Here is a 24,195-nt window from a genome sequence, read left to right as displayed (position 1 = left end):
TGGGGTGGCATTTCTTTGGGGGGCCGCACAGCCCTCCATGTGCTCGCCAGAGGTAGCCTAACTGCCATTAGGTACCGAGATGAGATCCTCAGACCCCTTGTGAGACCATATGCTGGTGCGGTTGGCCCTGGGTTCCTCCTAATGCAAGACAATACTAGACCTCATGTGGCTGGAGTGTGTCAGCAGTTCCTGCAAGAGGAAGGCATTGATGCTATGGACTGGCCCGCCCGTTCCCCAGACCTGAATCCAATTGAGCACATCTGGGACATCATGTCTCGCTCCATCCACCAACGCCACGTTGCACCACAGACTGTCCAGGAGTTGGCGGATGCTTTAGTCCAGGTCTGGGAGGAGATCCCTCAGGAGACCATCCGCCACCTCATCAGGAGCATGCCCAGGCGTTGTAGGGAGGTCATACAGGCACGTGGAGGCCACACACACTACTGAGCCTCATTTTGACTTGTTTTAAGGACATTACATCAAAGTTGGATCAGCCTGTAGTGTGGTTTTCCACTTTAATTTTGAGTGTGACTCCAAATCCAGACCTCCATGGGTTGATAAATTGGATTTCCATTGATTATTGTTGTGTGATTTTTGTTGTCAGCACATTCAACTATGTAAAGAAAAACGTATTTAATAAGATTATTTCTTTCATTCAGATCTAGGATGTGTTGTTTAAGTGTTCCCTTTATTTTTTTGAGCAGTATATATTTTATATTTGAGAATCTTCAAAGTAGCCACCCTTTGCCTTGATGACATGACATCTTTGCGCAATCGCATAGAAAGGGACAGGGCAACAACTCTTACAATTCCAACTATTGAATCTTGCAAGATACTGTTCTTAATTATACAACTAACTTTTTTGGCCAAAGCTCAGAAGCTGAAATAAATATAATCTTCCTGCACTACAGATGTCTACAGTATATTGGTCTGCTAATACTAGTAAAGCCCCAGTGCACTAGTTTTATGAGAATATATTTAATATGTTTATTTATTATGATTTTTCAGGGTGTGCTGCACCATCCTCAGCTCCCTACTTCCCGCAGTTATGCGTACTGGGAATACATTTTATCTACTTTCACCCCTGGGTATATGTATTATTTTGCTGAGTTAGAAGGCTAATAAATCTCTAAGGCTGTGTTTACACAGTCAGTCCAATTCAAATCTTTTGTCAATTATTTGCATATCTGATACCTATCGGCAATGGTGGAAAAAGTACCCAATTGTCATACTTGAGTAAAAGTTAAGATACCTTAATAGAAAATGGCTGAAGTAAAAGTGAAAGTCACCCAGTAAAATACTACTTGAGTAAAAGTCTAAAAGTATTTGGTTTTAAATATACTTAAGTATCAAAAATAAATGTAATTGCTAAAATATACTAAAGTATCAAAGGTAAAGGTATAAATAATTTCAAATTCCTTCTATTAAGCAAACCAGGTGACACAATTTTCTTTCTTTTTTTATAAATGTACCTATATTTAGGGGAACACCAAAATTCAGACATAATTTACAAATTAAGCATTTGTGTTTTGTGTTTCTGCCAGATCAGAGGCAGTAGGAAAGACCAGGGATTTTTGTGTGTCATGGAAAATGTATGGATAAAAACTACATAATTTTCTTTAGGAATGTTATTCAGTAAAACTTGTGAAAAATATAAATAGTAAAGTGATGACTGAAGTTGTACTTTAAAGTATTTTTACTTAATTACTTTGCACCACTGTCTATCGGATATTTTTCCTAATGTGTAAACAGCAAAAAAAGAAAACACATGGAGTCAGATTTTTGGACTTCCGATTAATACCACCTCCTATGTGGATCTAAATCCTTATCCAAACCCGGTCCTCCATATGCAACTTCTGTCTGGATGCTCAGATCAGATTTCTTAGCTCTGAAGTGGCTTTATTGCACATGACTGTTACCATTACAACCACTCCAAAATGTAAAGGAACAGTGACAGGAAATGAACATTGCATCTGTGTGCTACTTCAGAGGCTACATCAGTGTGAATGCGCAAATCTGATATGGGTCACATGTAAAACTATGTGTGGACAATCAGGAAAAAAAGATTGGCGATATAGAAAGAAATTCAGATTTGGGTTCTTAGGGTGGCTGTGTAAACACAGCTTAATGTTGCAAGATGTATGGTGTGTGGTCAATTTCAGGAGCTGGTGGTGATGGGAGCTCCAGGATCATACTACTGGACAGGAACAGTCAAGGTCTACAACCTGACCTCCAGCACCTTCTACAACCCCAACAAAGAAGAAGTCGACTCACACAGATACAGCTATCTAGGTATGTTTCCTTTGATTGATTTAATGGATTAATCACTTATGCAATCGATCAATCTGTCTGTCAGTCGGTCTTTCAGTCAGTTGATTAATCAATCAATCAATAAATATATAGCCCAATCAATTGATAAATCATCAATCAAATGTATTCACAAAGCCCTTTTTAAATGACAGTACTCTTTACACTACACTAACCCGGTGTAGACCCTCAAAGAGCACGAGTAAAATAGTTGACTACCTGTACCTCCATTTATTTGACTGTATTGGCAACTCTGACTGATTCTGTCTGTCTCTCTAGGCTAAGCTGTGACTAACCACTATTCAATGTAAAGGCTGACTGATTCTGTCTGTCTCTCTAGGCTATGCTGTGACTAACCACTATTCAATGTAAAGGCTGACTGATTCTGTCTGTCTCTCTAGGCTATGCTGTGACTGCTGGACATTTCTCCTCTCCTAACTTCATAGATGTGGCTGCAGGAGCTCCACAACACAGTGGAGGAGGAAAAGTATGTACAGGATTTGATTGGTTGTTTTAGGAGGAGTATCATATCTTTGTATTGAATATTTTAACACTTATTTGTTAACACTGTATTCTAACACTGATTTGTTAACACTGTATTTTAACACTGTATCCTCCTTTCCCTCCAGGTTTACATTTTCAGAATAGATGGTGGGTCTTTGGTGAAGATCTTTCAAGCCTCAGGGAAAATGGTATGTGTCTGAAATATGGACCACAGCTATCTACTATGCTGTTTAACCATTACTACATGACAGTGACATGTTGTTTCTTTAGTGTGTCAGTGGTGATCACTGTTCACTTCTACCATCTGTTAGTATTCTTTGTTATCAGAAATGACATAGGCCTACACTTGAGTGATCATGCTCAATGGAGAGTCTAGACTTAATCATGGTCTGGGAAACCATGCCCCATGTGTTGTAGAGTACACATACTGTAGCTGGTGCAGGTGAAGCATGGCAGACTGTTAGTTAATGGTTTTCTAAGAAGCACCACACTGTTTACGTGGTTTATGTAAAGTGTTTAGAGCGCTCTAGGCTTGCATCCCAAATTGCACCCATTGGGCTCTGGTCAAAAATAGTGCACTATATAAGGAAAGGGGTGCCATTTGGGACACATCCCTAGTCTGGCCATGAACTAGGGAGGGCCATTCACATGGTTTTAAGAGTAAATAATAAGTAAATCTTTGTAGATAAAGACCCTAAGTTTTGTAAATGTTCCTTTAATATTGGTAGAGATATGAAAGGGAAAATAAATCCAGTCAGATTGTGGAGGGAGAGAATGATGAAAATAAAAAGGAAGTGTCTGTCTATCTTGAGGGCAATCGGAAAAGCAGTCCTCATTGGCAATGAGTAGAGTATAACAGAATAGAATACAAATATTATAAGATATAATAGAATAGGATATAATATTTTTCCTAGATGGACCTTCAGTTGTGGCTAATAATTAAGACAATAAATATACACATAAATACACACACACAATTCACATGACAAATACATTATACTAGATTAACATCAACAATCATGTTTCGATGAAAAGACTGATCTGACTAGGGGTGTGTGTGGCTCTGTGGCTGTAGTGGTGTGTCTGTCTGTGTGGCTCTGTGGCTTTAGTGTTGTGTCTGTCTGTGTGGCTCTGTGGCTGTAGTGTTGTGTCTGTGTGGCTCTGTGGCTGTAGAGGTGTGTCTGTCTGTGTGGCTCTGTGGCTGTAGTGGTGAGTCTGTCTGTGTGGCTCTGTGGCTGTAGTGGTGTGTCTGTCTGTGTGGCTCTGTGGCTGTAGTGGTGTGTCTGTCTGTGTGGCTCTGTGGCTTTAGTGGTGTGTCTGTCTGTGTGGCTCTGTGGCTGTAGTGGTGTGTCTGTCTGTGTGGCTCTGTGGCTGTAGTGGTGTGTCTGTCTGTGTGGCTCTGTGGCTTTAGTGGTGTATCTGTCTGTGTGCCTCTGTGGCTGTAGTGGTGTGTCTGTCTGTGTGGCTCTGTGGCTGTAGTGGTGTGTCTGTCTGTGTGCCTCTGTGGCTTTAGTGGTGTGTCTGTCTGTGTGCCTCTGTGGCTGTAGTGGTGTGTCTGTCTGTGTGGCTCTGTGGCTGTAGTGGTGTGTCTGTCTGTGTGCCTCTGTGGCTGTAGTGGTGTGTCTGTCTGTGTGGCTCTATGGCTGTAGTGGTGTGTCTGTCTGTGTGCCTCTGTGGCTGTAGTGGTGTGTCTGTCTGTGTGGCTCTGTGGCTGTAGTGGTGTGTCTGTCTGTGTGGCTCTGTGGCTGTAGTGGTGTGTCTGTCTGTGTGGCTCTGTGGCTTTAGTGGTGTGTCTGTCTGTGTGCCTCTGTGGCTGTAGTGGTGTGTCTGTCTGTGTGGCTCTGTGGCTGTAGTGGTGTGTCTGTCTGTGTGCCTCTGTGGCTTTAGTGGTGTGTCTGTCTGTGTGCCTCTGTGGCTGTAGTGGTGTGTCTGTCTGTGTGGCTCTGTGGCTGTAGTGGTGTGTCTGTCTGTGTGCCTCTGTGGCTGTAGTGGTGTGTCTGTCTGTGTGGCTGTAGTGGTGTGTCTGTCTGTGTGGCTCTGTGGCTGTAGTGGTGTGTCTGTCTGTGTGGCTCTGTGGCTTTAGTGGTGTGTCTGTCTGTGTGCCTCTGTGGCTGTAGTGGTGTGTCTGTCTGTGTGCCTCTGTGGCTGTAGTGGTGTGTCTGTCTGTGTGGCTCTGTGGCTGTAGTGGTGTGTCTGTCTGTGTGGCTCTGTGGCTGTAGTGGTGTGTCTGTCTGTGTGTGTGGCTCTGGGTGTGCTTGGTTATTTTCCAGATGGGCTCTTACTTTGGCTCCAAATTGTGTGAATAGAATAGATTACATGTATATCTTTATACATTATACACAAGATGAACACAGCATTATGTATTTTCACTGACCCAATGCTACCTGTCTGTGTGGCTCTGTGGCTGTGCTTGGTTATTTTCCAGATGGGCTCTTACTTTGGCTCCTCATTGTGTGCAGTTGACCTGAACCGGGACGGCCTGTCGGACCTGCTGGTTGGAGCGCCCATGCACAGCACGCTACGGGACGAGGGACAGGTCTCTGTCTACCTCAGCAAGGGCAATGTGAGTGGGATCTGGGTTGGATGGGAATAGAGTTGGAAAATTATGTGAACTTTCTGAAATGTCCCAGATCTTCCAGAAGTTGTAGGATATTCGGAAGGGAGTGACCAGGTAGAGAATCCTCCAACTAGGAATTCTCTAAATGAGATTTGTGAAAAGCATTGGAGATGTACAGTATATTCTAGCCCTCCAGTCAGCCTGTATATAACCCACCATATAGAAACATGGCTGCCTATACAGCCTGGTCTCATAGACTAGATGTAAACGTAAATCCACTCAAATGAGTATGATATGTCACGTTTGGTATGGTTACATAAGACAGATGGTTACTGAAGGCAAAAATGAAAGTAGGGTGGTTGGTCGGGGTGGATGAGTTGAGTGTATATTATGACCTCCATAGAGTGTTTATCTGTCCATGTCAGACCAGCTTTTTGGTTAACAAAATGTTATTACCTGAAAGAATGTTTGATTTAACAGTGAGGATTATTTAGCTTTGTATAGATTGGTGTCTGTGGTTGATCCTGTACTATTTCTGAGTTATCATCTTATAACTAGCTCGTCTTGGAGGTTGTTACTGTGTGTTTGGTTGTTTGAGTTTTTAATGAAAGTCAAGTAACTTAAGGAAGGGGAAAGCAGCCATCTATAGCCGATAAAGTTCCTCAACGTAGTAGAAAGCAGGATGTATTTTAGTTAGTAGTAAGTTATAACCATTCTACTTTAAAGTAAAGGGTTGTGTCATGCCGTAACTGCTCCCCTTTTATAGTAATGGCTATATCACATAATAACCATTCCCCTTTAAAGTTATGGCTTGTGTTACGCAATAACCCTTCCCCTGTAATGGGTTGTGTCACGTCATAACTATTCCCCTTTAATGTAATAGGTTGTGTCACATCCTAAACATTCCTCTGTAATGTATTGTGTCATGTTATAACCATTTTCCTTTAAAGTAAAGGGTTGTGTCACGTCAAAACCCTTCCCTTTTAAAGTAATGGGTTGTGTCACGTCATAACCCTTCCCCTTTAAAGTAATGGGTTGTGTCACGTCATAACCATTCCCGTTTGACTCTACTTGCAGGGGGTGATGGAGCAGGCTGAACTCTTAAATGGAGATGATGCCTACAATGCACACTTCGGAGAGTGCATCACTGCAATCGGAGACATCGATGACGATGGGTACCAAGGTAAGTGTCTCTCAACTAAGTCACTGTGTTTTCAAGTATAGAATGTATGCTTATATGAAAATGTTAACCCTCCTCAAACCACTATTTAGCACTATTGTTGTATACATACAAAACTTCTGGATGACACATATTAGATTTACGAGAATTGGTCTAGCCTAGTTTTTCTTCCACAATGTTAAACATTGTAACATAAGCAAACATTGGATGGTTGTAATACGTATGCTATAAAACCCAAAAAGCTTTTCTCTCAGGGACATTCTGTTTTGATTATTTTGTGGAGAGGGGGATCTTGTGCGCTACCCTATGGGGCTCCCAAGTGGCACAGCGGTTTTAGGCACTGCATCTCAGTACTTGAGTCGTCACTACAGACACCCTGGTTCGAATCCAGGCTGTATCACAACTGGCCGTGATTGGGAGTCCCATAGGGCGGTGCACAATTGGCCCAGAGTCGTCTGGGTTTTCTTTACTGGCCGGTGTAGGCCGTCATTGTAAATAAGAATTTGTTCTTAACTGACTTGCCTAGTTAAATAAAGTAATAAAACAATTATTCAGTAAGCATAACCCTCTTTCACTCATGTGTGTACACAGACACACACACACACACACACTCACAGACGCAAACACACACCCGGACATAGCGTACACACGCTGCACACTGATACACACAGACAGACAGTCTATTTGTCCTGGCACACTGACATAGTCTAAAGAAGGATTTTCTTGGTGTGTGTAGACTGAAGAGCAGTACCACTCTCTCTCATTATCTGATGAGGAATCTACTGTTAGAACACTGGTATTGTACCCATTAGCAGTATTGTGTGAAGTTTGAGGGCGGGACTGGAAAAACAAATAACTTATTGTTCAATATGATTCCAACTGTTGAGATGAGGCTTAGAGAGGAAATTAGTTATAAATAACATGTTTTACACCCAGCATTTACATTCAATGTTCAGAGAATTGGAATAACATTCTGTAGGTTTCTGCTTACAGTTCCCCACATTTGACAATGTAAGAGAAACAGGATGAGGTACTTAGTAGCCTATGTTGTTAAACCACATTATAAACCTTGAAGATTTCCTTATCCATGTTATGATTGTTTTAAAACGTTCACTTTTTTCTTAGGCATGCTATAGCATCATCACTGAAGAACTATTTTTGTTTTAAAAGGGGAAAGTGCATTTTCCAGCTTTGGTTGCGAGGGGGGATTAAGGGACGTTGTCTGCGCATCAAATGCCACCCTCTTCCCTGCATAGTGTACAACTTTTGACTAGGGCCCATTTGGGATGCAGATTTTATATTCATCCTTTTGCCTTCAGTTTTATGGTTCTGTTTCCACTCTTACAGAAGTTTCACACTGGGTTTATGGGGACTGACAACACTTAAATGTCTATTAAGAGACTGTAACAACATGTTTCCGAAGCACAGCCCTGCAAGAAGAAAAAAGACCCAGGGGTCCTGACCATAGAAATAGAATGAATAGAATGGACGTCTCCATTCATGTCAATGATGGCATAATGGGTGGACTGGCAGCCATTTTGAGTGTACCCATGCCAGGAATTAAAAGCAGGAAGTGTACCCTTCAATCTGTGCTGTGATTTGTTGAGTCAACTCAACTGACATTACAAAAAATACATGTCATTGAATGAGCCACATAAGATAGAATCATTTGAATTAACATTCTACATTACCATGTAGAATGTTGATAGAACACTCCAAATAACCATGGAAATTATTGCATTACAATACCAGGCAGCCAATGCAAGTGGACCCATGAGTTTACCAGTCAAATTGCCATAGTTAGAGCTTCCAAGCCTGTTATATTCAGAGGTGTCATGCCCATAGGCGGCACAGGGGAACGTGCCCCTTCAGATTTCTCCTGTTTAAAAAAAATATATATACATTTTTTATATATATTTTTTTGTACTACTAGCCACTTAAGAATTTCATGAAGTTGGCTTTAGCTAGCCCAGACTAGCCAGCTAGCCCAACCTCATAACTACACGTAACCAAAAAATATGAACGCAACATGTAGTGTTGGTTTCATGAGCTGAAATAAAAGATCTCAGAAATGTTCAATACACACAAAAAGCTTATTTCTCTGAAATTTGATGCACAAATTTGTTTACATCCCTGTTCGTAAGCATCCCTGGTATATCAAGAAGCTGATTAAACAGCATGATCATTACACAGGTGTTGGGGACAATAAAAGGCAAAATCAAATTGTATTTGTCACATGCGCCGAATACAACAGGTGTAGACCTCAGTGAAATGCTTACTTACAAGCTCTTAACCAACAATGCAGTTTTAATAAAATACCAACAAAAAAAGTAAGAGATAAGAATAACAAATAATTAAAAAGCAGCAGTAAATAACAATAGCGGGGCTATTTACTGGGGGTACCGGTACAGAGTCAATGTGCGGGGTGGTGGAGGGGGCTATGACTAGGGTGGCTGGAGTCTTGACAATTTTTAGGGCCTTCCTCTGACACCGCCAGGTATAGAGGTCTTGCATGGCAGGAAGCTTGGCCCCGGTGATGTACTGGGCCGTAAGCACTACCCTCTATAGTGCCTTGCGGTCGGAGGCCGAGCAGTTGCCATACCAGGCAGTGATGCAACCCGTCAGGATGCTCTCGATGGTGTAGCTGTAAAACCTTTTGAGGATCTGAGGACCCATGCCAACTCTTTTCAGTCTCCAGGTCTCTGATCTCCTCCCTATAGGAGGAGTGAGTAAACAGGGAGTACAGGAGGGGGCTGAGCACGCACCCCTGAGGGGCCCCCGTGTTGAGGATCAGCGTGGCGGATGTGTTGTTACCTACCCTTACCACCCGGGAGTGGCCCATCAGGAAGTCCAGGATCGAGTTGCAGAGTGAGGTGTTTAGTCCCAGGGTCCTTAGCTTAGTGATGAGCTTTGAGGGCACTATGGTGTTGAACGCTGAGCTGTAGTCAATGAATAGCATTCTCACATAGGTGTTCCTTTTGTCCAGGTGTGAAAGGGAAGTGTGGAGTGCATAGAGATTGCATCATCTGTGGATCTGTTGGTGCAGTATGCAAATTGGAGTGGGTCTTGGGCAGGTATTCCCAAACTGAATACCCCCTGGGGTATGCGCAATGCCGTCGGGGGTAGGCCAAATAAAAATGTGATTCACATTTTACATTTTAAATTTTATTTTTTTTTTTACTTTTCATTCTTCTTCACATTTTCAAACAGTTCATTTAGATTTTGTAATGGGGCTATACATTTGGGTGAGTTTTTTTCTCTCGCCTGAGTAGCCTCGTTTCACTACCAAAAATAAAATTAAGCCATCTAGTTAGTGTTCAGCGAAATAACAACACGATGTCAAATACAGGTAATTAACATCCAATCACATTAACCGTTACTCTTTCGTGGTAATTGCACAAATGAAGCCAAATGTAGCTGCTGCTCATGTTGGTATTCGTACTGATGGCGCAAAAGCCATGACAGGGAGACATAGTGTAGTGGTCATGCACATGCAAGCAGTTGTTCCCAACGCCACTTGGGTACACTGCAGCATCTTCCGAGAGGCTCTTGTTGCCAAGGGACTGCCTGCCAGCTTGAAAGACGTTTTGGACACTACAGTGAAAATTGTTAACTTTGTTAAAACAAGACACCTGAACTCTCGTGTATTTTCTGCACTATGCAATATATGGGCAGCGACCATGTTAGGCTTTTACAACATACAGAAATGTGCTGATTATCAAGGGGGAAAGTATTGACACGTTTTTTTTAAATTGAGAGACGAGCTTAAAGTTTTCTTTACTGACCATCATTTTCACTTGTCTGACCGCTTGCATGATGACAAGTTTCTCACACGACTGGCCTATCTGGGTGATGTTTTTTTCTCGCCGGAATGATCTGAATCTAGGATTACAGGGACTCTCCGCAACTATATTCAATGTGCGGGACAAAATTGAGGCTATGATTAAGAAGTTGGAGCTCTTCTCTGTCTGCGTAAACAGGGACAACGCACAGGTCTTTCCATCATTGTATGGTTTGTTGTGTGCAAATAAACTCAAGCTTACGGACAATTTCAAATGTGATATAGCGAAGCACCTTAGTGAGTTGGCTACGCAATTACGCAGGTACTTTCCCGAAACGGTTGACACAAACAACTGGATTCGTTATCCCTTTCATACCCTGCCTCCAGTCCACTTACCGATATCTGAACAAGAGACCCTCATCGAAATCGCAACAAGCGGTTCTGTGAATTAAAAAAGAAATCAGAAGCCACTTCCAGATTTCTGGATAGGGCTGTGCTCAGAGTGTCCTGCCTTGGCAAATTGCGCTGTTAAGACACTGATTCCCTTTGCAACCACGTACCTATGTAAGAGTGGATTCTCGGCCCTCACTAGCATAAAAACAAATACAGGCACAGACTGTGTGTGGAAAATTATTTAAGACTGAGACTCTCCAACACACCCAACATTTCAAAGTTATGTGCATCCTTTCAAGCACACCCTTCTCATTAACCTGTGGTGAGATATTCACAGTTTTCGATTAATAAATAAAGTTTTATGTGTAAGATGGCTAAATAAAGAGCAAAATGATTGATTATTATTATATTAATATTTGTGCCCTGGTCCTATAAGAGCTCTTTGTCACTTCCCACGATCCGGGATGTGACAAAAACTCACACTCATTCTTATGTTTAATAAATGTATTGTATTGTATAGTATGTGTGGCAGGCTTACAATAATGGCAAAAAAACTACATCTGAGAGTGTGCTGACCCTGGTGCTGGAGGGGGTACGCAGCTGGAGGTTGAATGTTTGAAGGGGTATGGGACTATAAAAAATGTGGGAACCACTGGTCTAGGGTTTCTGGGATAATGGTGTTGATGTGAGCCATGACCAGCCTGTCAAAGCATTTCATGGCTACAGAGGTGAGTGCTACGGGTCGGTAATCATTTAGGCAGGTTACCTTAGTGTTTTTGGCCACAGGGACTATGGTGGTCTGCTTGAAACATGTTGGTATTACAGACTCAGACAGGGAGAGGTTGAAAATGTCAGTGAAGACACTTGCCAGTTGGTCAGTGTATGCTCGGAGTACACATCCTGGTAATCCATCTGGCCCTGCGGCCTTGTGAATGTTGACCTGTTTGAAGGTCTTACTCACATTGGCTGCGGAGAGCGTGATCACTCAGTCGTCCAGAACAGCTGACGCTCTCATGCATGTTGAAGTGGTACTTGCCTTGAAGCGAGCATAGAAGTTATTTAGCTCGTCTGGTAGGCTGGGCAGCTCTCGGCTGTGCTTCCCTTTGTAGTCTCTAATAGTTTGCAAGCCCTGCCACATCCGATGAGTGTCGGAGAAGGTGAAGTACGATTCGATCTTAGTCATGTATTGGCGCTTTGCCTATTTGATGGTTCATCGTAGGGCATAGCGGGATTTCTTATAAGCCTCCGGGTTAGAGTCCCGCTCCTTGAAAGCGGCAGCTCAGTGCGAATGTTGCCTGTAATCCATGGGTTCTGGTTGGGGTATATACGTAGTCACTGTGGGGATGACGTCCTCGATGCACTTATTGATAAAGCCAGTGACTGATGTGGTGTACTCCTCAATGCCATCGGAAGAATCCTGGAACATATTCGAGTCTGTGCTAGCTAAGCAGTCCTGTAGTTTAGCATCTGCTTCATCCGGCAACTTTTTTATAGACCGAGTCACTGGTGCTTCCTGCTTTAATTTTGTCTTGTAAGCAGGAATCAGGAGGATAGATTTATGGACAGATTTGCCAAATGGAGGGCGAGGGAGAGCTTTGTAGACGTCTCTGTGTGTGGAGTAAAGGTGGTCTAGATTTTTTTCCCCTCTGGTTGCATATGTAACATGCTGATAGAAATTAGGTAAAACTGATTTAAGTTTCCCTGCATTAAAGTCCCAGCCACTAGGAGTACCGGCTCTGGATGAGCGTTTTCCTGTTTGCTTATGGCGGTATACAGCTCATTGAGCGCGGTTTTAGTGCCAGCATCGGTCTGTGGTGGTATGTAGACCGCTTCGAAAAATACAGATGAAAACTCTCTAGGTAGATAGTGTGGTCTACAGCTTATCATGACATACTCCACCTCAAGCGAGCAAAACCTTGAGACTTCCTTAGATGTCGTGGACCAGCTGTTCTTCACATACAGTTGAAGTCGGAAGTTTACATACACCTTAGCCAAGTACATTTAAACTCAATTTTTCACAATTCCTGACATTTAATCCTAGTACAAATGCCCTGTCTTGAGTCAGTTAGGATCACCACTTTATTTTAAGAATGTGAAATGTCAGAACAATAGAAGAGAGAATGATTTATTTCACTTTTTATTTATTTGATCACATTCCCAGTGGGTCAGAAGTTTACATGCGCTCAATTAGTATTTGGTATCATTGCCTTTAAATTGTTTAACTTGGGTCAAACGTTTCGGGTAGCCTTCCACAAGCTTCCCACAATAAGTTGGGTGAATTTTGGCCCATTCCTCCTGACAGAGCTGGTGTAACTGAGTCAGGTTTGTAGGCCTCCTTGCTCGCACACGCTTTTTCAGTTCTGCCCACCAATTTTCTATGGGATTGAGGTCAGGTGTTTGTGATGGCCACTCCATACCTTAACTTTGTTGTCCTTAAGCCATTTTGCCACAACTTTGGGAGTATGCTTGGGGTCATTGTCCATTGGAAGACCCATTTGCAACCAAGCTTTAACTTCCTGACTGATGTCTTGAGATGTTGCTTCAATATATCCACATAAATTTCCATCCTCATGATGCCATCTATTTTGTGAAGTGCACCAGTCCCTCCTGCAGCAAAGCACCCCCACAACATGATGCTGCCACCCCCGTGCTTCACGGTTGGGATGGTGTTATTTGGCTTGCAAGCCTCCCCCTTTTTCCTCCAAACATAACAATGGTCATTATGGCCAAACAGTTCTAATTTTGTTTCATCAGACCAGAGGACATTTCTCCAAAAGTACGATCTTTGTCCCCATGTGCAGTTGCAAACTGTAGTCTGGCTTTTTTATTGCAGTTTTGGGGCAGTGGCTTCTTCCTTGCTGAGCGGCCTTTCAGGCTATGTCGATATAGGACTCGTTTTACTGTGGATATAGATCCTTTTGTACCTGTTTCCTCCAGCATCTTCACAAGGTCCTTTGCTGCTGTTCTGGAATTGATTTGCACTTTTCACACCAAAGTACGTTCATCTCTAGGAGACAGAACGCGTCTCCTTACTGAGCGGTATGACGGCTGCGTGGTCCCATGGTGTTTATACTTGCGCACTATTGTTTGTACAGATGAATGTGGTACCTTCAGGCGTTTGGAAATTGCTCCCAAGGAGCAAGTAAAGTAAACTATACTTGTGGAGGTCTACAATTGTTTTTCTGAGGTCTTGGCAGATTTCTTTAGATTTTCCCATGATGTCAAGCAAAGAGGCACTGAGTTTGAAGGTAGGCCTTGAAATACATCCACAGGTACACTTCCAATTGACGCAAATTATGTCAATTAGCCAATCAGAAGCTTCTAAAGCCATGACATCCTTTTCTGGAATTGTCCAAGCTGTTTAAAGGCACAGTCAACTTAGTGTATGTTAACTAATGACCCACTGGAATTGTGATACAGTGAATTACAAGTGAAATAATCTGTCTGTAAACAATTGTTGGGAAAATTACTTGTGTCATGCACAAAGTAGATGTCCTAACTGACTTGCCAAAACTATAGTTTGTTAACAAGAAATTTGTGGAGTGGTTGAAAAACGAGTTTTAATGACTCGAACCTAAGTGTATGTAAACTTCCGACTTCAACTGTATATGCATAGGCCCCCACCCCGTGTCTTACCAGAGGCTGCTGTTCTGTCCTGCCGATGGAGTGTATAACTCGCAAGCTTTATGTTCTTAATGTCATCGTTCAGCCATGACTTGGTGAAACATAAGATATTACAGTTTTTAATGTACCATTGGTAAGATATATGTGCTTTCAGCTCGTACCATTTATTTTCCAGCGATTGAACATTAGCTAGCAGGACGGAAGGCAAGTCAGATTAGCCACTCGTCACCTGATCCTCACAAGGCACCCTGATCTTTTTCCACGAAATCTCAGTTTCCTTCTCCAGCAAATCACGGGGATCGGGGCCTGGTCGGGTGTCTGTTGTAGTATATCCCTCCCGTCCAACTCATTGAATAAGAACTCTTTGTCCAGTTTGAGGTGAGCAATCGCAGTTCTGATGTCCAGAAGCTCTTTTCAGTCATAAGAGATGGTAGCAGCAACATTATGTACAAATCAAGTTATGAACAACGCGAAAAAAACTAACAATATAGCATGGTTGGTTAAGAGCCGGAAAGACGGCAGACCTCTCCTCCGGCGCCATCGTAATACTCTAAAATGTGCAGTTTTGTCACACAACACAATGCTACAGATGTCTCAAGATTTAGGGAGCGTGTAATTGGCATGCTGACTGCAGGAATGTCCTTCAGAGCTGTTGCCAGAGAATTTCATTTCTCTACCATAAGCCACCTCCAACATCGTTTTAGAGAATTTGGCAGTACGTCCAACCTGCTTCACAACTGCAGACCACGTGTTATCTATCACACCAGCCCAGGACCTCCACATCTGGTTTCTTCACCTGAGGGACTGAGACCAGCCACCCAGACAGCTGATGAAACTGTGGGTTTGCACAACCGAAGACTTTCTGCACAAACTGTCAGGAACCGTCTCAGGGAAGCTGATCTGCGTGCTCGTTGTCCTCACCAGAGTTTGACCTGACTGCAGTTTGGCATCGTAACTGACTTCAGTGGGAAAATGCTCACCTTCGATGGCCACTGGCATGCTGGAGAAGTGTGCTTTTCACAGATTAATCCCGGTTTCAACTGTATCGGGCAGATGGCAGACAGCGTGTATGACTATGTGTGTGGCAGTGGGGTTATAAGTTATGGACAACGAACAATTGCATTTTATCGATAACAATTTGAATGCACAGAGATCCCATGACGAGATCCTGAGGCCCATTGTCATGCCATTCCTCCGCCGCCATCATCTCATGTTTCAACATGATAATGCACAGCCCCTTGTCGCAAAGATCTGTTCACAATTCCTGGAAGCTGAAAATGTCCCAGTTCTCACCAGACCTGGATACATTTAGCATGTTTGCGATGCTCTGGATCAACGTGTACGACAGCGTGTTCCAGTTCCCGCCAATATCCAGCAACAGACATAAATCAATCAATCAATCAAATGTATTTCTAAAGCCCTTCTTACATCAGCTGATGTTACAAAGTGCTGTACGGAAACCCAGCCTAAAACCCCAAACAGCAAGCAATGTAGATGTAGAAGCACGGTGACTAGGAAAAACTCCCTAGAAAGGCCGGAACCTAGGAATAAAGCTATGGAGGAACCAGACTATGAGGGGTGGCCAGTCCTCGTCTGGCTGTGCCGGGTGGAGATTATAATAGAACATGGCCAAGATGTTCAAATGTTCATAGATGACCAGCAGGGTCAAATAATAATAATCACAGTGGTTGTCGAGGGTGCAACAGGTCAGGACCTCAGGAGTAAATGTCAGTTGGCTTTTCATAGTCGATCATTCAGAGTATCGCTACCATTCTTGCTGAGGAGTGGGACAACATTCCACAGGCCAGAATAAACAGCCTGATCAACTTTATGCGAAGGAGATGTGTCGTGCTGCATGAGGCAAATGGAGGTCACACCAGATACTGACTGTTTTTCTGATCCACACCTCCATTTTTTTTTAAGGTACGCTACATGACCAAAAGTATGTGGACACCTACTTGTCGAACATCTCATTCTAAAATCATGGGCATTAATATGGAGTTGGTCCCCTCTTTGCTGCTATAACAGCCTCCACTCTTCTGGGAAGGCTTTCTACTAGATGTTGGAACATTGCTTTGGAGACTTGGTTCCATTCAGCCACGAGCATTAGTGAGGTCGGGCACTGATGTTGGGTGATTAGACCTGGCTTGTAGTCAGTGTTCCAATTCATCCCATAGGTGTTCGTTGGGGTTGAGGTCAGGGCACTGTGCAGGCCAGTCAAGTTCTTCCACACCGATCTCGACAAACCATTTCTGTATGAACCTCCCTTTGGTCCATCCCCAAACTGTTTCCACAAAGTTGGAAGCACAGAATTGTCTAGAATGTCATTGTATGCTGTAGCTTTAATATTTCCCAACACTGGAAATAAGGGGCCTAGCTCGAACCATGAAAAACAGCCCCAGACAATTATTCCTCCTCCACCAAACCTTACAGTTGGTACTATGCATTGGGGCAAACCCAGATTCGTCCACCAAACCTTACAGTTGGTACTATGCATTGGGGCAAACCCAGATTCCCCAGATGGGGAAGCGTGATTCATCACTCCAGGAAACGCGTTTCCACTGCTCTAGAGTCCAATGGCGACGGGCTTTACACCACTCCAGCCGATGCTTGGCATTGCGCATGGTGATCTTAGGCTTGTGTGCGGCTTCTCGGCCATGTACACCCATTTCATGAAGCTCCCGAAGAACAGTTTTTGTACAGACGTTGCTGTTTGGAACTCAGGAGTGAGTGTTGCAACCAAGGACAGTTGATTTTACGTGCTACGCAAATCAGCACTCGGTGGTCCCATTCTGTGAGCTTGTGTGGACTACCACTTCGCGGCTGAGCCGTTGTTGCTCCTAGACATTTCCACTTCACAATAACAGCACATATAGTTGACCGGGGCAGCTCTAGCAGGGCAGACATTTTACTAACTGACTTGTTGGAAAGGCGGCATCCTATGACAGTGCCACATTGAAAGTCACTGAGCTCTTCAGCAAGGCCATTCTGCTACCAATGTTTGTCTATGGAGATTGCATGGCTGTTTGCAAGATTTTATACATCAGTCAGCAGCGGGTATGGCTGAAATAGCAGAATCCACTAATTTGAAGGGGTGTCCACATACTTTTGTATATATAGTGTATCTGTGACCAACAGATGCATATCTGTATTCCCAGTCATGTGAAATCCATAGATTAGAGCCTTTATTTCAATTGACTGATTTCCATATATGAACTGTAACTCAGTAAAATCTTTAAAATTGTTGCATGTTGCGTTTATATTTTTGTTCTGTGTAGTTAGTAAGAAGCTATTTCAGGCTATCAATCAAGTTAGAGTAGCTAGCTTGTCTAACTATCTTAGCTGGCATGCCTGCTGGGTTGGTAGACTTTAGAGAAGCTAAATGTACTGAATAAGACTCACATTCCTTTCAATCTTTTAGCAGAGAAGCATATTTAGTTTCTTTAAAAAAGAACCGCACAGTGTTTAATGTTCACGTACAGGGTTGCAGGTGTGATTGCAGGGTACAGTGAAAATCATATGGTGAAGAGTTGACCGCTCAAGAGGTATGCTCAGATATGAATTACATGTAATGATTATGGCTATAGATTGCAGGAAAAAGCTGTTTCAGGTGTTTGAAAAATGCAAAATTCTCCAACTTACGGATGGGGTGCCTAACCCATTCAGGTCACCCCCCAGTGATCCTCACATACTTTGTGCCCCCTCAGGTTTTTAGGTTGCATGACGTCGCTGTTTCTATTCATTCTATTTCTATGGTCCTGACACACACAAAGCAACTTCTTGAATGGCAGTTGGAATCCAGTCTTGTTGGTTCTTAACTTTCTTGTTAATTTTATGTAGATGAGTAATACCGAACTCTTTCTCTCTGTGTGCATGTCTTTGTCTCTCTGCCTCTGTCCTATTCTCTCTCTCTCTCTCCCCATCTCTCTCTAGATGTGGCCATAGGAGCACCCAAAGAGGATGACTACGGTGGAGCAGTCTACATTTACCATGGCGATGCCACAGGAATCGTCAACAAATATTCTATGGTAAAGACACTTTCAATGGTTAGACACAACAAGTAATCAACACAAGTCTTGGGTAGATAATATGCCACCACCATAGGCTCTTTTGGAGGAAGAGATATTAGAAAGTCAAGAGACAATTCATCTTCAGCCAATTGAGACATTATGTCCCCTGTGTTTGAGACCAACAACATAAAATATAATTATCTTCATCTGTTCTAGTTTAGTCCACACACACACACACGTTTGTTTTACAAACAATTGATTCCCATTCGCAATCCTATTTTCCCTAACCCCTAACCGTTAACCCCAAACCACTAACCCTAATCCTAACTCTAAACCACTAACCCTAATCCTAACCCTAAACCCCTAACCTTAATCCTAACCCTAACTTTTAAACCTAACCCTTAAACCTAAAATAGTATTTTCTCTTGTGGGGAGCGGCAAAATGTTCTGAATATTCCTTGTTTTACTATCCTTGTGAGGACTTCTGGTCCCCACAAGGATAGTGAAACCAAACACACACACACTGCATTGTGTTAGCAACAAGGATAACATCACAGCTCCATCTGTGTTGACACAGCAGCACTATTACTCTCTGTCTGCATCTCAAATGACACCCTATTCCCTATAGTGCAATGTTTTTGACCAGAGCCCTATGTGCACTAAATAGGGAATAGGGTTCCATTTGGGAAGCATCCTCTGACTAACGTGTCATAAAGACCCAGGTGGTAATGTTATCCTGGGAAGAGATTTTCCACTCATCTAATACGAACACACACACACACACACACACACACACACACACACACACACACACACACACACACACACACACACACACACACACAGGAGTGTGTTTTCATTAGCTTGGAAGCCAGAACAAAAGATCCCCACAATGGATATTAGCCCCATGAAACAATATTATAGAGTTTGAGTCCCAAATGGCACCCATATATAGTGCACTAATTTTCACCAGAGCCAATAGGTCCCAGGTCAAAAGTAGTGCACTGCATAGGGTCCCATTTGAAACAGTCACAGTAGTTCTTCATTTCTATTTACTGAGAGATACAGGATGAGGTGAAATGTAAAAGTCCACTTCCCTCTCAAACCATAGCCTTGCTCAGTGTTGTTGGTAGATTAAAGCTCAGACAGTGGTCTGTTATAGTAGCAGTAACAGACACAGTGGTCTGTTATGGTATCTATCAGTAAATAGAAATGAAGGACTACTGTGACTGTGTTTCAAATGGGACACAGTGGTCTCAGTGGTAGCAGTAACAGACACAGTGGTCTCAGTGGTAGCAGTAACAGACACAGTGGTCTCAGTGGTAGCAGTTACAGACACAGTGGTTTCAGTGGTAGCAGTTACAGACACAGTGGTTTCAGTGGTAGCAGTTACAGACACAGTGGTCTCAGTGGTAGCAGTAACAGACACAGTGGTCTCAGTGGTAGCAGTAACAGACACAGTGGTCTCAGTGGTAGCAGTGGTCTCAGTGGTAGCAGTGGTCTCAGTGGTAGCAGTTACAGACACAGTGGTGTCAGTGGTAGCAGTTACAGACACAGTGGTGTCAGTGGTAGCAGTTACAGACACAGTGGTCTCAGTGGTAGCAGTAACAGACACAGTGGTCTCAGTGGTAGCAGTAACAGACACAGTGGTCTCAGTGGTAGCAGTAACAGACACAGTGGTCTCAGTGGTAGTAGTAACATACACAGTGGTCTCAGTGGTAGCAGTTACAGACACAGTGGTCTGTTTTAGTAGCGGTAGCAAAAACATGCTTGACTGTTGTGAGACAGTGTGATGCTGATCCCTCCTGCTACAGTAATGTGTTGGCTAGTGTTGGTCTGACAGGTCTGTGTGTGTGTGTGTGTGTGTGTGTGTGTGTGTGTGTGTGTGTGTGTGTGTGTGTGTGTGTGTGTGTGTGTGTGTGTGTGTGTGTGTGTGTGTGTGTGTGTGTGTGTGTGTGTGTGTGTGTGTGTGTGTGTACTTGCGTGCATTTGTGTGTGTGTGTTCTATCTCACGTTTTATATAATTCATTGCAGAGGCTGTCTGGACGGAGTGTAAACCCCGCCCTCCAGATGTTCGGCCAATCAATATCTGGCAATGTGGACATGGACGGCAATGGATATCTAGGTACTGTCACAATATACAGTACAATACATAGAATGAAGAATTGGCGTGCTCAACTCAAAAGTTTGTAGTAACAAAAACAGGGATACACTGTTAAAAAAAAAAAAAAACATTCTTAAAAAGATTAACCTAAATAATATCTCAGGGAGTGCAGGTTTTTCCTTTGTACAGTACAAAACAGATGATACAACATAGCCAACACTAGGTTCAGGGTTAATGATGTACGTAGGGCCTACAGCTCCACTAGCCAACACTAGGTTCAGGGTTAATGATGTACGTAGGGCCTACAGCTCCACTAGGTTCAGGGTTAATGATGTACGTAGGGCCTACAGCTCCACTAGGTTCAGGGTTAATGATGTACGTAGGGCCTACAGCTCCACTAGGTTCAGGGTTAATGATGTACGTAGGGCCTACAGCTCCACTAGGTTCAGGGTTAATGATGTACGTAGGGCCTACAGCTCCACTTGGTTCAGGGTTAATGATGTACGTAGGGCCTACAGCTCCACTAGGTTCAGGGTTAATGATGTACGTAGGGCCTACAGCTCCACTTGGTTCAGGGTTAATGATGTACGTAGGGCCTACAGCTCCACTAGGTTCAGGGTTAATGATGTACGTAGGGCCTACAGCTCCACTTGGTTCAGGGTTAATGATGTACGTAGGGCCTACAGCTCCACTAGGTTCAGGGTTAATGATGTACGTAGGGCCTACAGCTCCACTTGGTTCAGGGTTAATGATGTACGTAGGGCCTACAGCTCCACTAGGTTCAGGGTTAATGATGTACGTAGGGCCTACAGCTCCACTAGGTTCAGGGTTAATGATGTACGTAGGGCCTACAGCTCCACTAGGTTCAGGGTTAATGATGTACGTAGGGCCTACAGCTCCACTTGGTTCAGGGTTAATGATGTACGTAGGGCCTACAGCTCCACTAGGTTCAGGGTTAATGATGTACGTAGGGCCTACAGCTCCACTAGGTTCAGGGTTAATGATGTACGTAGGGCCTACAGCTCCACTAGGTTCAGGGTTAATGATGTACGTAGGGCCTACAGCTCCACTAGGTTCAGGGTTAATGATGTACGTAGGGCCTACAGCTCCACTAGGTTCAGGGTTAATGATGTACGTAGGGCCTACAGCTCCACTAGGTTCAGGGTTAATGATGTACGTAGGGCCTACAGCTCCACTAGGTTCAGGGTTAATGATGTACGTAGGGCCTACAGCTCCACTTGGTTCAGGGTTAATGATGTACGTAGGGCCTACAGCTCCACTAGGTTCAGGGTTAATGATGTACGTAGGGCCTACAGCTCCACTAGGTTCAGGGTTAATGATGTACGTAGGGCCTACAGCTCCACTAGGTTCAGGGTTAATGATGTACGTAGGGCCTACAGCTCCACTTGGTTCAGGGTTAATGATGTACGTAGGGCCTACAGCTCCACTAGGTTCAGGGTTAATGATGTACGTAGGGCCTACAGCTCCACTTGGTTCAGGGTTAATGATGTACGTAGGGCCTACAGCTCCACTTGGTTCAGGGTTAATGATGTACGTAGGGCCTACAGCTCCACTTGGTTCAGGGTTAATGATGTACGTAGGGCCTACAGCTCCACTTGGTTCAGGGTTAATGATGTACGTAGGGCCTACAGCTCCACTTGGTTCAGGGTTAATGATGTACGTAGGGCCTACAGCTCCACTAGGTTCAGGGTTAATGAAACACTTAGAGCCTACAGCTCCACTAGGTTCAGGGTTAATGATGTACGTAGGGCCTACAGCTCCACTAGGTTCAGGGTTAATGATGTACGTAGGGCCTACAGCTCCACTAGGTTCAGGGTTAATGATGTACGTAGGGCCTACAGCTCCACTAGGTTCAGGGTTAATGATGTACGTAGGGCCTACAGCTCCACTAGGTTCAGGGTTAATGATGTACGTAGGGCCTACAGCTCCACTAGGTTCAGGGTTAATGATGTACGTAGGGCCTACAGCTCCACTAGGTTCAGGGTTAATGATGTACGTAGGGCCTACAGCTCCACTAGGTTCAGGGTTAATGATGTACGTAGGGCCTACAGCTCCACTAGGTTCAGGGTTAATGATGTACGTAGGGCCTACAGCTCCACTAGGTTCAGGGTTAATGATGTACGTAGGGCCTACAGCTCCACTAGGTTCAGGGTTAATGATGTACGTAGGGCCTACAGCTCCACTAGGTTCAGGGTTAATGATGTACGTAGGGCCTACAGCTCCACTAGGTTCAGGGTTAATGATGTACGTAGGGCCTACAGCTCCACTAGGTTCAGGGTTAATGATGTACGTAGGGCCTACAGCTCCACTAGGTTCAGGGTTAATGATGTACGTAGGGCCTACAGCTCCACTAGGTTCAGGGTTAATGATGTACGTAGGGCCTACAGCTCCACTAGGTTCAGGGTTAATGATGTACGTAGGGCCTACAGCTCCACTAGGTTCAGGGTTAATGAAACACTTAGAGCCTACAGCTGAACTTCATATTGTTATTGTAAAAGAGAATGTGTTCTCAATATCCTACCTGGTGAGATTTAGGTTAAACGAATAAATCAAACGAGCTCGGATCGAATCAGCAGACAAAGTAAAGAATATCTGCTGATTCGAATGTGGTGTTATTCACGCCTTCTCCCACTTGTTCACCTGTCTATCTGACTGAGTGGACACTGATTAGCCATTTAGATTCCTGTCTGTCTGACTCTGAGTGGACACTGGTTAGCCATTTAGATTCCTGTCTGTCTGACTCTGAGTGGTCCCTGGTCAGTCAGTTAGACTACCGTCTGTCTGACTCTGGGTGGTCCCTGGTCAGTCAGACTCCTGTCTGTCTGACTCTGAGTGGTCCCTGGTCAGACTCCTGTCTGTCTGACTCTGAGTGGTACCTGGTCAGACTCCTGTCTGTCTGACTCTGGGTGGTCCCTGGTCAGTCAGTTAGACTCCTGTCTGTCTGACTCTGAGTGGTACCTGGTCAGACTCCTGTCTGTCTGACTCTGAGTGGTACCTGGTCAGACTCCTGTCTGTCTGACTCTGGGTGGTCCCTGGTCAGTCGGTTAGACTACTGTCTGTCTGACTCCGAGCGGTCCCTGGTCAGTCAGTTAGACTACTGTCTGTCTGACTCTGAGTGGTACCTGGTCAGACTCCTGTCTGTCTGACTCTGAGTGGTACCTGGTCAGTCGGTTAGATTCCTGTCTGTCTGACTCTGAGTGGTCCCTGGTCAGTTGGTTAGACTACCGTCTGTCTGACTCTGAGTGGTCCCTGGTCAGTCAGTTAGACTACTGTCTGTCTGACTCTGAGTGGTACCTGGTCAGTTGGTTAGACTACCGTCTGTCTGACTCTGAGTGGTCCCTGGTCAGTCAGTTAGACTACTGTCTGTCTGACTCTGAGTGGTACCTGGTCAGACTACCGTCTGTCTGACTCTGAGTGGTCCCTGGTCAGTCGGTTAGACTACCGTCTGTCTGACTCTGGGTGGTCCCTGGTCAGTCGGTCAGACTCGTGATGCTGAGGCATGTTGTTTACTGCATTCCACATCAACAGGGGACATTCAGAACTAGAACAGTAAACAACAAGTATGAGGACTCCATTGTCAAAGCGCAACTGAAGGCAATACACTTCATTGGTTGAAAACAGCCCATGTGGCATCGATATTAGTCAGAATCATTTATTCTAGTGTCAAAATTGACTACAAAGCGAAAATGGAATACATTTGGTCATAGTCAGTCT

General features: G+C 44.0%; 1 protein-coding gene across 1 annotated transcript in view; it reads left to right on the top strand.

Moving 5' to 3' along the window:
- Nucleotides 1-24,195, top strand: part of itga9 (integrin, alpha 9) — a 138,719-nt gene that overhangs the window by 31,546 nt on the left and 82,978 nt on the right. The window contains exons 6-12 of the mRNA XM_014180007.3: nt 2,163-2,292; nt 2,709-2,794; nt 2,937-2,999; nt 5,237-5,374; nt 6,446-6,551; nt 18,280-18,374; nt 20,391-20,481. Coding sequence (XP_014035482.1) covers nt 2,163-2,292; nt 2,709-2,794; nt 2,937-2,999; nt 5,237-5,374; nt 6,446-6,551; nt 18,280-18,374; nt 20,391-20,481 — 709 coding nt within the window. The remainder of the gene's footprint in view (nt 1-2,162; nt 2,293-2,708; nt 2,795-2,936; nt 3,000-5,236; nt 5,375-6,445; nt 6,552-18,279; nt 18,375-20,390; nt 20,482-24,195) is intronic.

This window comes from Salmo salar, chromosome 28 (genome assembly GCF_965601325.2).
Source record: "Salmo salar chromosome 28, fSalSal1, whole genome shotgun sequence".
Taxonomy (NCBI): Eukaryota; Metazoa; Chordata; class Actinopteri; order Salmoniformes; family Salmonidae; genus Salmo; species Salmo salar.
The sequence above is the reverse complement of the archived record's forward strand: the minus strand, read 5'-3'. Positions and strand labels throughout refer to the sequence as shown.